The 13,252-nt window shown below is 34.6% G+C and overlaps 1 protein-coding gene across 1 annotated transcript; it reads right to left on the reverse strand.

Moving 5' to 3' along the window:
• Positions 1-8,687: 8,687 nt before the first annotated feature.
• Positions 8,688-11,799, reverse strand: LOC131041554 (protein DETOXIFICATION 27-like). Its single transcript, XM_059210224.1, has 8 exons — positions 11,497-11,799; positions 10,856-11,397; positions 10,674-10,760; positions 10,513-10,569; positions 9,444-9,682; positions 9,135-9,253; positions 8,825-8,941; positions 8,688-8,741 (listed from the first exon to the last, which is right to left on the reverse strand). The coding sequence occupies exons 1-8, from the start codon at positions 11,797-11,799 to the stop codon at positions 8,688-8,690; spliced, it is 1,518 nt and encodes a 505-aa protein (XP_059066207.1).
• Between the last annotated feature and the right edge of the window lie 1,453 nt (positions 11,800-13,252).

Raw genomic sequence — 13,252 nt, forward strand, 5'->3', positions numbered from 1 at the left:
CGATGTTTTTGGATTATGTAGGTAGATTTTTGAATGTTTTTGGTTGATTTTTTCAGGATTGTATTTGAATGTTTTTGGATGATTTTTTCAGGATCGTATTTGACTGTTTTTGGATGATTTTTTCAGGACTTTATATGGATGTTTTTTTGGTATTTCATGATTTTTTTTTTCAGGACTTTATATGATTTTTTGGATTTTGAGTTTTTCACTGTTTTTGGTTTTTTGAGTTTTTCATTGTTTTTGATTTTTGAGTTTTTCATTGTTTTTTATTTTTGAGTTTTTCATTGTTTTTGGATTTTTTCAGGACTTTATCTGATTTTTTAGGATTTTTTCAGGATTTTATTTTATTTTTAGGATTTTTTGCAGTTATGCCCCCAGTGTGCAGACCTATATGACATAATGATCTGCAGAATGTATGTGGAAACAAATGAATTTTTGACATGACCTACATGAATGCAGCATGCAGGATGAAGATGCCTTTCCTATTCAAACAAGGTTAATTGTGTTTGTTTTTGCATTTGTAATACACCAATAGAAACAGAGGTGCAAAAAATTTCATAGATAAGCGGTCAATCGATCTTTAAAGTCCTTCGAAACATTTATCTCAACACACTTAGTGACTAGGATTTACAAATGGAGACGCGGAAAACTTCCCCACTGGTTCTTGAAACTTTGATCTTCTTTTGCCCATGTGTGTGTAGATGAGTTAATTCCCACTCTTGTGTTCACTAAAGATCCTTAGCATCCTATATGACTAGCTACATGGTTTTTCTAACTTCAAAAGCATCCCGAATAGAGCCTTGCTGCCAGCAAGTCTTGAGAGCTCTGGCGAGGTTATAGACTGTAATTTCTCAAATATTGCTCCATTGCCAGTAGGCATTCATAGCCCTAATGGAGTTACTAGCATGTTCCCATAGTCAAGCTTTTTATTGTATTTGTATACATGATATTGCAGTTATATATCATTGCTCTTTTTGCCTTTGGATGGATATTTGGCATAGCTCTTTTTATTTTTATTTTCTTGCCTTGACTTATAAGTAATGAAACTTACTTGGGTGTGACAATTACAGCGGCACTGAAGTAGAATTTTAGATTTTTCACTAGTCATATGATCAACTAGGTGTCTAGAATGAATTAGAGATCTCGTTAAGGTGTAAGATATAGCAATTGATAGATTGTGGGTTACCAAGTCTCAAATAGTAAAATCACTACCCAACCATAAGTAAAACGTTGTCGCAGGGTAATGTTGAGAATGAATGAATTTATAATCCCAAAGACTTCATGTCCGAATATCTAAGAAAGGCGATGACCCTTGTTTTCTTTTCAGGATGCAAACGAATGATAAACTCTAATAGTTGCCTTGTTTTATTGATGCTTCTATATGAAAATGCAGAAATTTTGCAAATGTGACTTCTGAATATGATGTGCTTAGAAAGAGACTATATGTGATGCAATGTTTTGTATAAAATGATATGCAATGCAGAAAGTAAAACCTAAACTAACCCATCCCTTAGGTATAATATTTGTGTAGGTAGTTCATTGGTCTTTGTTTAAAGAGTCGGATAAAGATGTCTTTTCCAATAGGATATAAGGACTCAGCTAAGTGTATATGTTCAGCATCTCGAATGTTGATTTTCTTATTTTTTGGATTTTGTGGATCATCGTAAGGAAATCTAGCTCTAGAACCCATGAATTCAGCTATAGCCTTATGCTTTTTAATGAAATCCAATCGTGGTAGGTTCTCTTGCCCCCAGTTTTTCAAGTGTGAGTGTATGAGACAAATTGTTTTTGGTTTCAAAGTTGTGACATGAGCGAGTGTTATGTCTATTTTTATTGATGCACTTGAAGAGGATGATGAAACAATTGTTGACAAGTTGTTTTGTGTAGTATGATCTGGATTGGTGATTTCATTGATAAGGGGTTCATGAACAACTTTTGTAGAGGGATTGGGATCACGAGGAGAAATGGTAAGTTCGTTTGAGAGAGAATATTGTGAGGAACATGGAGGATTATGACATGGAGATGAAGGGATGGAGGGACCTTGATCAGGTTTTGGAGAAATAATAGGATCGTGTTTAGGACATGAAGGTAAAGGTATGATTTGATCTTGGCTTGTAAAGGGATTATTAGGGAGGATGGAAGAGATGTCTTGATCTTGTTTAGGAGGTGAATGTTGGATGGGACTTGAAAAGACACTTTGTTCTTGAGATCGAAGGGTGTCATTATGAATGGAATAGAAAAGAGCAAGGGGATCATCATAAGATTCTTGGTCAGTGGGATCTTGATCAAAAATTGGGTTAGATGGAAGTGGTTGTTCTTGATCTTGATTTGTTTTAGGGTCCATTTCTTTTGATTTTGGATCATCATTTTGACATGAGGAAGGAGTTTGGATATTCATGGGAGATTCTTGGAATGTTTCAACCTTTTGATTTGATGAGAAAGGATTTTGAATGAGACTCTCTAAATCATGACTTGGATTGGATTGGTTTTGTACGATGGATAGCCCTTGGGAGGTTGTGTTATTAGATAGAGATGGCATGGATTGGTTTTGTGTGACTTCAGGGGATAATGAAATGGTGGATAGATATGGTTGATTTGGGCTTTGGTTGAAAGGGATTTGATTTTGGGTGAAAGATGTTTGATTTTGGGTGAAAGTTGTTTGATTTTGGTTAAATGAATTTGATTTGGACTTTGGTTGAAAGGGGTTTGATTTTGGTTGAATGAGGTTTGATTTTGGTTGAATGAATTTTGATTTGGACATTGGTTAAAAACGATGTGATTTTGGTTGAATGAATTTTGATTTGGAATTTGGTTGAAAAGGGTGTGATTTTGGTTTAATGAGGTTTGAATGTTGGGTTGATATGAATTTTGATTTGGAATTTGGTTGAAAAGGGTGTGATTTTGGTTGAATGAGGTTTGAATGTTGGGTTGATGTGATTGGTATGATTGATGTAGTGGGTTGAAAGAAAAAGAAGGTTTGCATGACTCTAATGTTGGTTGAACTGAGGTAGGAATGCTTTTGTTGAAGAACGAAGGTTGGCATGTTTGAATGGTCTCACAAGAACTAGAAGGTTGGTCTGATACTGATCCCCTCGTGGCTATCACTTCTCTCATCATGTTTTCTAACCAGCCCCTATGGTTGTCGGGACTAGCCATGTCTATCACTTGTTGTTGCAAAGTTTTGATTTGCTGAGCTAATATTTCTATGGATGGTGATGGAATATGAATGGAAGGGATGAATCCTCCACCTTCCCTACGAAATGTATAATTCCAATCCATGATATTTGCTTGTTTGGTTTGGACCTAGGATCACAACATGTAAGATATTTTCTCCATTTCTCTAGATGCGATAATGTTTGATTTAACTTGACCAACTTGTTTGAGTTGAGGTTGAGTTTGATTGATCCTCTGATTATGTTTTGGACATTTGGGGTATGATTTTATAGGATGATTGTGCAAATGATGATGAACTAAGACAGACGTATATGAGGTCTAGATGAAGACGTAGATGATAATTCAGACGCAAAATTAGGACTATGTAGCGACTATGGATGATAATGAGGACGCAAGTGGGACTATGCAAAGACTTAGGACGATAATGAGGACGTAAGTGGGACTATGCAAAAGACTTAGGATGATAATGAGGATGTAAAATAGGACTATGCAAAAGACTTAGGATGATAATGAGGACGTAAAATGGGACTATGCCTAAGATCACAAGTATGTAAGGACGTTTTGAGAATCAGTTTCAAAATGGAATTTGTTTTTGGTAACTTCGCGTGTAAGACAATGTTTTGCAGTTTTCCAAATCTGAGAACAATGGTTGGCAGGTATGTATAGTTGACTGACTCAATTTTCATACAATCTCAAAAAATTCAGAGATACATAGGATAAGGACTGAAATAGCCCAAGGGACTGACTCAATACTGGTCTATCACAACGATACATAAAAAAGCACAAAAAATAGTCTTAGGTTGGATATTGGACACCATTCAGTGAGCCCCCCACAACAAAATACTAAAACAAGATGGACAGATAGAGAGTCTGACAGCACTAGCTCCACTCCATGACACACACTTCTCGGGCATGCTAATCTCTCTTACCCCGAAGATCCGAAGATCTTATCCCCGAGGGATTTCTATCTCATAATGTAAGGTACATGAGGGGTATCTATGGGGTATGATCTGCACTCCTGGAACCCCTGAACGTAGGATTTTTGGCAGCTAAATTGGTTCTTAGTATTAGGTTTTGAGGGGTCCCGATCCAACAACGAATTCTCAGAGCAAGCCACTTAAGACTTTAATTGAGCTTATCGGTGCAGGGAAAGCCCCCACATACGTTGAATTCACTCAACACTCTAGCCGCCTGACCAGTATATTTATATAGCAGCTCGAAAAACCCATTTGAGAGTATGCTGGGAGAGATGATATCCCCAACGCATCCCAATTCGAAGTACCTCTATGGGGTGATGAAATCCCCAATCAAAGATACCCCTCACTACGTAGAACAAAAATAAAATTTGGATGTCGTTGTCACCTTCCTTCTTTCTCCCATAGGCCCGATGGCGTGTAGAAAGGCAGTTAGTGCAACAATAGGTCCACCCCAGACACAATAAAAAGTTCTTTTCCCTTAAGAAAATGAAAAATGATTTAATCTAATGCAGCTTGATTCACGTTCTTTTTATAGCCCAAATTTAGGTGTTAGATCCGCATGTGCATGTCAATTTTAAACACCAAATCCAAGAATGAAGGTATACATGTCAATTTTAACCATTTGTTTGATTTTTAAGCACCAAAAACCAAGTGTGAGATACACGCATGTCAATTTTGGCCCATGTTCATTTTAAGCACCAACAACGAAGTGTGAGATTATCCATGCATGTCAATTTTAACTGTTGTTGATTTTAAGCACTAAAAATTGAAGTGTGAGATTTATCCATGCATGTCAATTTTAACTATTGTTGATTTTAAGCACTAAAAATTGAAGTGTGAGATTTATCCATGCATGTCAATTTTAACTGTTGTGAGATGTGCATGCAAAATTACTAATCTAATCCTCTCTGCGAATCCGCCACAGGCTATAAACAGAAGATTAGTAGCAAAATAAACCAATAGAAAACAAAAACTGAGAACTTGATAGAGGCGATTGCGTAATAATACCTGAGCGATTGCGTGATACTTATTGAGTGAATGCTTGAATCTGACAGAGCGAATGCATGACTTTATCTGCTCGATTGCGTAACAATAACAGATCGATTGCGTGACAAAATACAAACAACAAAAAAAATAAAAAAAATTAACCACTAAAGAAAATTAAACTCTATCAGGAATCTGCACAACCAATTGTGAAGCCCTAACCAAATCTCGCATCATCCACTCAATATTGATTAGATCATATTTAACTGTATAGGAAAGAACTAGGCTATTATATCTGTCTAAGGCCAGTTGTTCTTCTGAATCCTGTATCAATTTCTCTACTTGGAGAAATTTTTGATATCATTTAGCTTCCCTCCTTTGTTGTTTCGTCCTTCTCGCACCTGAAATTTTGAATTGAACTTTTCTTGCCATAAACTTTGTTAATCAAATCCTGAAATAAAAGAGTAATTTTGATCCCTGATTAACCAAATTTAAGACAGAATTATACAGAATTAATAACAGACAGAATAAAAATAAAACAACAATTAACCCTGCGGATGCGTGACCCAGAAAGGGCGATTGTGTGATCCGGACAGGGCGATTGTGTGATCCGGACAGGGCGATTGCGTGACCCTATTTGGACAAATGCGTGACTTTATCTGGACGAATGCGTGATTCTGTTTGGACGAATGCGTGACCCCGAAGGGTCGAATGTGTGATTCTATCTATGCGATTGCGTGACGAAAAATCTTTTCTCAAAATTCGTGCAACCTGCAAAAAATTAAAAAATCCGCACAATCTGCAAAAATCACACAAAACACAGAAAAAGGTTAAATTGCTGTTATTTCACGTCAGGTTCACCAAAATGTGAAGCGTGCTAGAATTCATCTTAAAGCTATCAATTAGAAACACCAGGGAAATCACGAATCCCTGTCTAATTAACAAACCTAACAAACTAGACAATGAAATAATGCAATCATCAAGCAAAACAGGAATTAAGAATGAAATCAATTCAAATAAAACTCCCTATTCCCAAGATGTGCATATTGCTTCCATTGCTCTTCTTCTCTTCGTGGTTTGATGGCTCTCAGATATTGCGCTGGTAACCTGCAAGTGGCACAAAGATTCAAAGTTTGTGATTCAGAGTAAAGATCGAGCAGGATTGAAAATGGAGATTGGATGCTCAATTTATAGAAAATTGGAGAAAATTGATTAAAAGGTGGAACAGATTGATCAAGAGGTGTGAACTCAGGTGAGCTCAAATGCAAGTTGATAGTTGAACTGTTGATTGTAGGAGTGAAACTCAATAGATTGAATAGATTAAAGGAGTCAACTAATTGAGAAAAAGAGTTAACTGAAGGAAGAAAAAGAATGATTGGAGGAAATAAAGAGGATGACACTGAGAGCTAAATTTAGAAAATGCTAACTGAAGGATGGAAATAGAAGTTGGAGAGATAAATGATTTAATTAATTAATTTAGCATGTGCTTGCATTTAGATTTAAATTATTAATTTAATCTTTGCATGAGATATTATTCAAATAATTGAATTTATTAATTCAATTTAGCCTTTAAATATATTTAGAACTTGACTTTGATTTTCAATTTGTTTTTTTGAAATCATGCACATGTGATGTATTTGGAAGAAATTAGAAGAATATGAAATTAAATGAAATTAGAATTTGGGGATTTGGAAATGGAAGAATTAATTAGCTAATTAAATAATTTAAAGAAACTATTTAATTATTTAGAAATGGAATTTAATTAAATAATAAAGACTATTTAATTTAAAGGATTAAATCACAATTAATTAAAGAATAAATATTTAATTAATACTTTAGAAGAGGGTTGAATGATTAGATGATTAGAGATAGAAATTGAGTAATTAATAATTTATTTAAATAATAAAGATTACTTAAATTGGGAAATTAATCATAGTTAATTAAATAATAAATATTTAATTAATGTTTAGAAAATGATTAAAATTATTAAAATGATTAAATGATGAAAGAATAAGAAATAGAAATTGAGAATTAATTTATTTAAATAATAAGATTATTTAAATTAGGGAATTAACCATAATTAATTAAATAATAAATATTTAATTAATATTAGAAAATGATTAAAATGATTAAATGATGATAGAAATAGAAATAGAATAATTAAAAAGATTATGAGGAAATATGAAATTAGAAGAAATAGATTAATTAACTTAATTAAATAAATAATATAATTATTTAACTAATTAGACGGATAATTAGTACATGATCAATGAGACATTTTTAGGTGTCTACATCTCTCTCCCTCAAGCTCTATAATTCAAGATCAATCAAGCTAAGAAGTTTGAAGCTATTATCAAGCATATAGTGATCTATTATCAAGTATCATTTATTGTTTATTGTTTATTGTTATATCATGTTATACTAACATATTACAAGAATTCATGAGAGAAAGTCATCATCACCTTAGGTGAGATTCACTTGCAAGGGTTTCATTAATAAGATAATCATTATAATTTATGTTATTTGTTTTACCTCTACTACTAAAAGAACACACGACTGTTATCATCATCATCATCACTTTTGTAGAGGTGGGAACATCAACATGGGGTTTGACTAAGGCAAGCCCCTATACAAATCAATATTTTCTCTTTTTCATGTATATAGGTTCAAATTTGAACATTGATGGTGATTTGAAGTTATAGATAGATAGAATAGACAATGACAAATAGTTTCAAACTTTGTAGAACTCAAAACCCTAAGACTATAGTGAACAATGCTAGTGTCCTAATTTTACCCCATTATTTAAGGATAAATACCTATATAACTCCTTATCTAATTTCCAACATTAGCATCTATACTATTATGCTTTAGGACTCCAACACCCAGTGCCCCTATCCTACTCAATCAGCTCCAAGTTAAAGCCATAGGTTCCCTTCGATATCATATTTCCAGATCTTTTAATTTAAAAATAAATACTTTGTTGTAAATGAAAAATAATAATATTTTGACTAAAATTAATGAATACTTAACTAAAATTATAAAACGATTGAAACACTAATGAATATACACTCATCTATGAATCAACACCAACATAATTTTTTTTTTTCAAAATAGTTCCTCATGTAACCTTATGATCAAGGAAACAATTGAAATCGCTCTAACCTATTGTCCAAACCAAACTACAGACTGTCCTAAAACTAAAAGTGAATAACCTAACCCAAAACGCCTCCACATTAAGAGGCTTCAGACACAACACATTAATTCGTGTGTTTTTTCCTTCTATAAGGTCCCTCCATGGTACCTTATTATCATTAACAGAACCAATTAATCCATTGCAACTTATGTTACATGTTGGCTTCTATTCCCAAAGTAGATTTAAGTTGGAGAAAAATGTTCTCTCATTATTATACTTCCTCAAATGGGCCAAAAGCATCTCTAGCTCCCTCTCATCGTTGGGCTGGCAGTGGCATGAAACAAACAGAGCCATGCAAGCTTATAATTTATTCTCTTAAAGCTATTGATTATTTCTTCTATTGGAACATGATGGTGTTATTAGGACGAATCCTCTGGAGACCATTTATTGACTCTATCCATGGCTTCAGCAGCCTGCAGTTAATACAACACTTTAGAAATGTAATCAAAACTTCAAAACATTCATTGCCATTTTGGCAATTGTATAATTTACAGACAAGGCAATGAAATTGAGATTTAGCATTTACCGCTTTGTCCCAGTCACACCGATACACAATAAAAGCCAGAACAATGGTCTGAACTGCTGTCCCACATATCATTCCTGTCCATATTCCCTGCCATATAAAGTATGGGATACCATGCATTAAAATTTGAGAAACTAGGGTTGAGAAAGTTAATCAAGCATAAAGAGATGAACAATTTAAGAAATCTTTGTTTCCAGATTTTGTAAACAGCTTTCCATTCCCTTTGCTCACAGGGTCTCCTTGGAAGTCATTAAAATTTTCATTTTATAGAATTTGAACTCACCAAAACCCCCAGTTTAAACATCCAACAAAGCATAACACCAAATGGGACACCGATCACATAGTAACATCCAATATTGATGTAAGCAACGTAGGATTGCCAGCCTGATCCAACCGCTACCCCTGTTTAAAAATAATAAGGAAGAAGAATGAGCAGTTCAGAAGTTGAATTTGGTTTGTTTAGTGCTTGTAAATCTTATGGCAATTACAGTATTTGAAACACAATGTTTCCAGCATTGTCAGGAACAAAGACAAGGCTGTAAACTTGTGATCAATGCTTACACACGGAAAGGGGAATTTGAATTTTGTTTACCTGAAAGCACTGGCTGAATGCTGTTAAGGAGCACAGTAAAGCCCAACAAAAGTGACAGTTTAGAAACTGCATCTATAATTATGGTACTACTTGTGAAAATCAGAGGAAATTCCCCGCGAAGCAGAATTATGAGCAAACAAAAAACAAGGCCTATCATGGTTGAAGTAATTGCAGAGACAATAACTGCAAATTTGGCTCCTTTGCCATTTCCAGCCCCCAGCTCATTGGCTACCCTCACACTGCACTCACAAGCAAACAAATTTATAATTTTATATAACAATAAATCCACGCCAGAATACAAGACATAATGGGTATGATATTAACTCAATTGAAGTAGAATTTGTGACAGCTTAACATTTGAATTTTATCACACAGAAAACAGAGATAATGGCTATAGAAGACTGGATGGAGCCTGTTCTGAAGTCGATTGTAGTTATAACTAGAAGTAACTTATTGAAAAGTGGGTTATGATAGCATTTAGATATATAAAGAAAAAGTGGAGATTATTTATTAGTTAAAAGCTTTAAAATTAGCTATTTAGTTTATTGGTTTAGTTAGTCATCATATTTGGTTGCCTTGTGTGGAAGCCATCTTTCAAAGAATACTCAAAACTAAGATAAACATGCAATGCTTGGAACTTCTGCAAAAGAGTGATACAAATAGAGTCTGCAGCAGATCAGGAAACAGGGTATTCAAAAGGCTAATTTGTCCATAATAATACTGAAAAAAGAGTTTTATGAATAAATATTTACTTCCAAAATCATTGGAAATTTTGAATGAAAGAGTGAGATTTTATCATCTAGAAATGCAACGATGATAAATGGATAATGCTTCAATTGTGAGCTCAGTTGGGCACGCCTTCAAAACAGCTAAGTAGTTGTCTTCAAATTTTCAAATATGTAGCAGAACTCAAGAATATGATTGTAAGTAAATCTAAACCCGCAATCATTAGGAATACAGATATATTGCCATATGAGCATTATATATTTCACGGCTGTCCAAAACGATTACATTTTTTTGCATTTCATTAAAAAAACACGAAATACTTTCTACATTTATCAGTACATACCCGGTAGCAGCAAAAAAACCAAGTGGTATCATCATCTCAAATCCATTGATGCTCATGCTGCAATAAATACATATTAAAGTTTTAAAAAAATAGCCTTTACAGCATTATATGCACTCCTGCATTGTTTCTAAGTAAATATTGCAGAAAAAATGTTTTTTTACCAGATAGAAAGAGAATCAATGGCAACTTTTGAATCTGGCAAATTTCCTGTTAGGAGGACCAGTATTCTGTAATACCAACTTTCTAAACTGTTTACAAGATGAAAGTATGTTAGAAGTAGAATCATTTGAACACTCATATCCAGCCACATTTTATATCTTACATAACAGAATTGGCAAGTAACCATAGCATGACACCGGATGCAGCAGAAAGCTTGAAAAAAGCCCACAAGTCTGAGAAAGCGTCTCTAGACAGACCTGTCCATGTCCGTGGGCAAACCCCACAGGTGGCATAAAGAATTAGGCCGAATGTGGGCATCCACCATGCCAAATTCAATGTAATTGCAGAACCAATCAACCCCATCTCAAGTTTAAAAATAAAAAGCCAACTCAGAAAAACGTGGAGCACAAAAGAGGCTGCAGAGATCCACGCAATGACCATGTTCTTCAACTGGGTCTGAAAAAATCTCTGGGCTGGAAAGTAGAATACATATGCAAAGTGTAGAGGAATGAGCCAGATTGAAAGTTTTCCTGTTAATTCAGCAATTTCATCTGACTGTCCAAGGATCTTCAAGATGGGGGTTGCAAATATATACATTGGTAAGAGAAGAATTGCAACACCAAAGAGGACAATCCACGCTCGCTGCATATACAATCCTAGCAAATGATATTGCCGAACCCCAAAAGCCTGGCCACATATGGTCTCCAGGGCGCTTGCCATGCCTAACTGCCATGCCCAAAACTCTCATGCCTTTACGATAATATCCAAATCTGAAATTTGCTACTAAGAATTAAAACAGTATTGATGGAATAAATGGATACTTACAAAGAGTCCAAAGTTGAATCCCACAATGACAGTAGTAGCTATGGCAAAGGCAGCCAATTCCAATTCTCCCAGGTGTCCTACAAAAGCCTGACTCACAATGCTTGTCCCATACAGAGCCATGCGACTAAATATGGCAGGCCCTGCAATTGCCCATATTTTCTTTGATTCATTTGCAATCCTCCTTCCCAAGTATCTCGAGCACACCACTGACCCACTTTCATCGCCCTCCTGCAAATTACATGAAATTTCTTCATCCCCATTCTGCTTGTCATGAATAAGTGGATCTTGTAAAGAGTCCGCCATATCTCCCATTTTAAGAAAATAACCTCAATGTGCCATAATTTATAACAGAGTCTTCCTTCAATGGTGGTGTTCACGATGCTCACAAGGGTTGCAGATTGAACATGTGCCATTAAACCAGCAACTACAAAATACAAAGTAAAATGGCATATACAAATGAATAACGATCATAATATACTATTCCATCTGCCATCAGATAGAGAGCGTACAAGAAGAAACTGAGTTGTTCTCATTGAATGTCAGTGAAAGATAGTGAGAATTCATAAAAATGCCGTAGACAGTACGAAATTGTAATATAACTAGAAGGAACTGGTACGTTGGGTAAAAACAATCCATTGTTTGACCTTTACACCTAGCCTGATTGTCAGCTTCTGATCAAATGGGCTTTATTGGCTGTCACATCACCTCTTACCTACCGTTCCTCGAAATGGAAATCTTTCTAGAGAAAACAAAACAAAGTTTAGGATTACTTAGTATCTTTTCCTAAACAAGAAGATTCCTTTGGCCTCCCGCATCGTGTTCCATCTGTTTCTAGGGGAGAGGGATCAGTAGTCGTACCGGGTCTAATAGTCGTTATAGCAATTGTGCATATAATATCCTTGTTTTGCCACATATTTATATTGTATAATATAAATAAATAGGGGAAAGGACCTAGTAGTTGTGCAACCTAACTTCGCGCTTCTCAAAATCCTACGTGGTGCCACATCAACATGTTTTTGCCAAAGTGTCCAAAAGAGCCCCCCCAAAAAGTGAGACCAATAGGTGTGCAAAAGGGCCACAATACTTGTGCAGCTGATGTGGGATCATATGATTGGTTACTTTTCACAACAAATGGTATATTTCATACAACTATTGGTGCAATGTTATACAAAGGTTGGACATTAAATCAGCAAGTATTGGGGTATTAAATCAACAACTTCTATCACAAGAATTGGAATGCGCTCAACTACTGGGTCCTTTCCCCTAATCCACATGTAAATTAAAAAAATGCCAAATGTTGATCAAAATGGACCAATACTTGAATATAAAAGAACCTATAAATGTTATATAAAAAAGACATAAATACATTAATTAACAAGTGAAATATATCATTTTTTGTTTTAAATAAAATATCATAGCTATCCACTATAAGTGTGTCATTTATAAAATAAGATACTCACTTAAACAAGTACTATTATCATAGTGAACAAGAGACGCAAAGCGTCAAGTTCCTGCCTATAGTTATTATTAGATAGAGTGGTTATCGATAGATAAAGTAATTGGAAATTGACATTAAATTCATTTATAAATGAAACTTGCATTGAAATATCAGATGGTTATGTTTTGGATTTCAAGTGGTAACCAAAACCATTGAAAATAACATATTTGTCATTTGATGTGGACATTGTATTTTCTATGGTTTTCATATTTGTGAATCAGTAAATAGGTATCTTTATGTTTTTTTGGTTTGAAAAAA

This window comes from Cryptomeria japonica, chromosome 8, assembly GCF_030272615.1.
Source record: "Cryptomeria japonica chromosome 8, Sugi_1.0, whole genome shotgun sequence".
Taxonomy (NCBI): Eukaryota; Viridiplantae; Streptophyta; class Pinopsida; order Cupressales; family Cupressaceae; genus Cryptomeria; species Cryptomeria japonica.

Excerpts from the sequence above, each read along its gene's own strand:
- LOC131041554 (XM_059210224.1), bottom strand. The coding sequence starts at position 11,799 with ATGGCGGACTCTTTACAAGATCCACTTATTCATGACAAGCAGAATGGG. Across the intron at positions 11,398-11,496 it reads GATTCAACTTTGGACTCTTT|TTAGGCATGGCAAGCGCCCT; the intron begins GTAAGTATCCAT and ends TGGGCATGGCAG. Across the intron at positions 10,761-10,855 it reads GCATCCGGTGTCATGCTATG|TTTAGAAAGTTGGTATTACA; the intron begins GTTACTTGCCAA and ends TCTTGTAAACAG.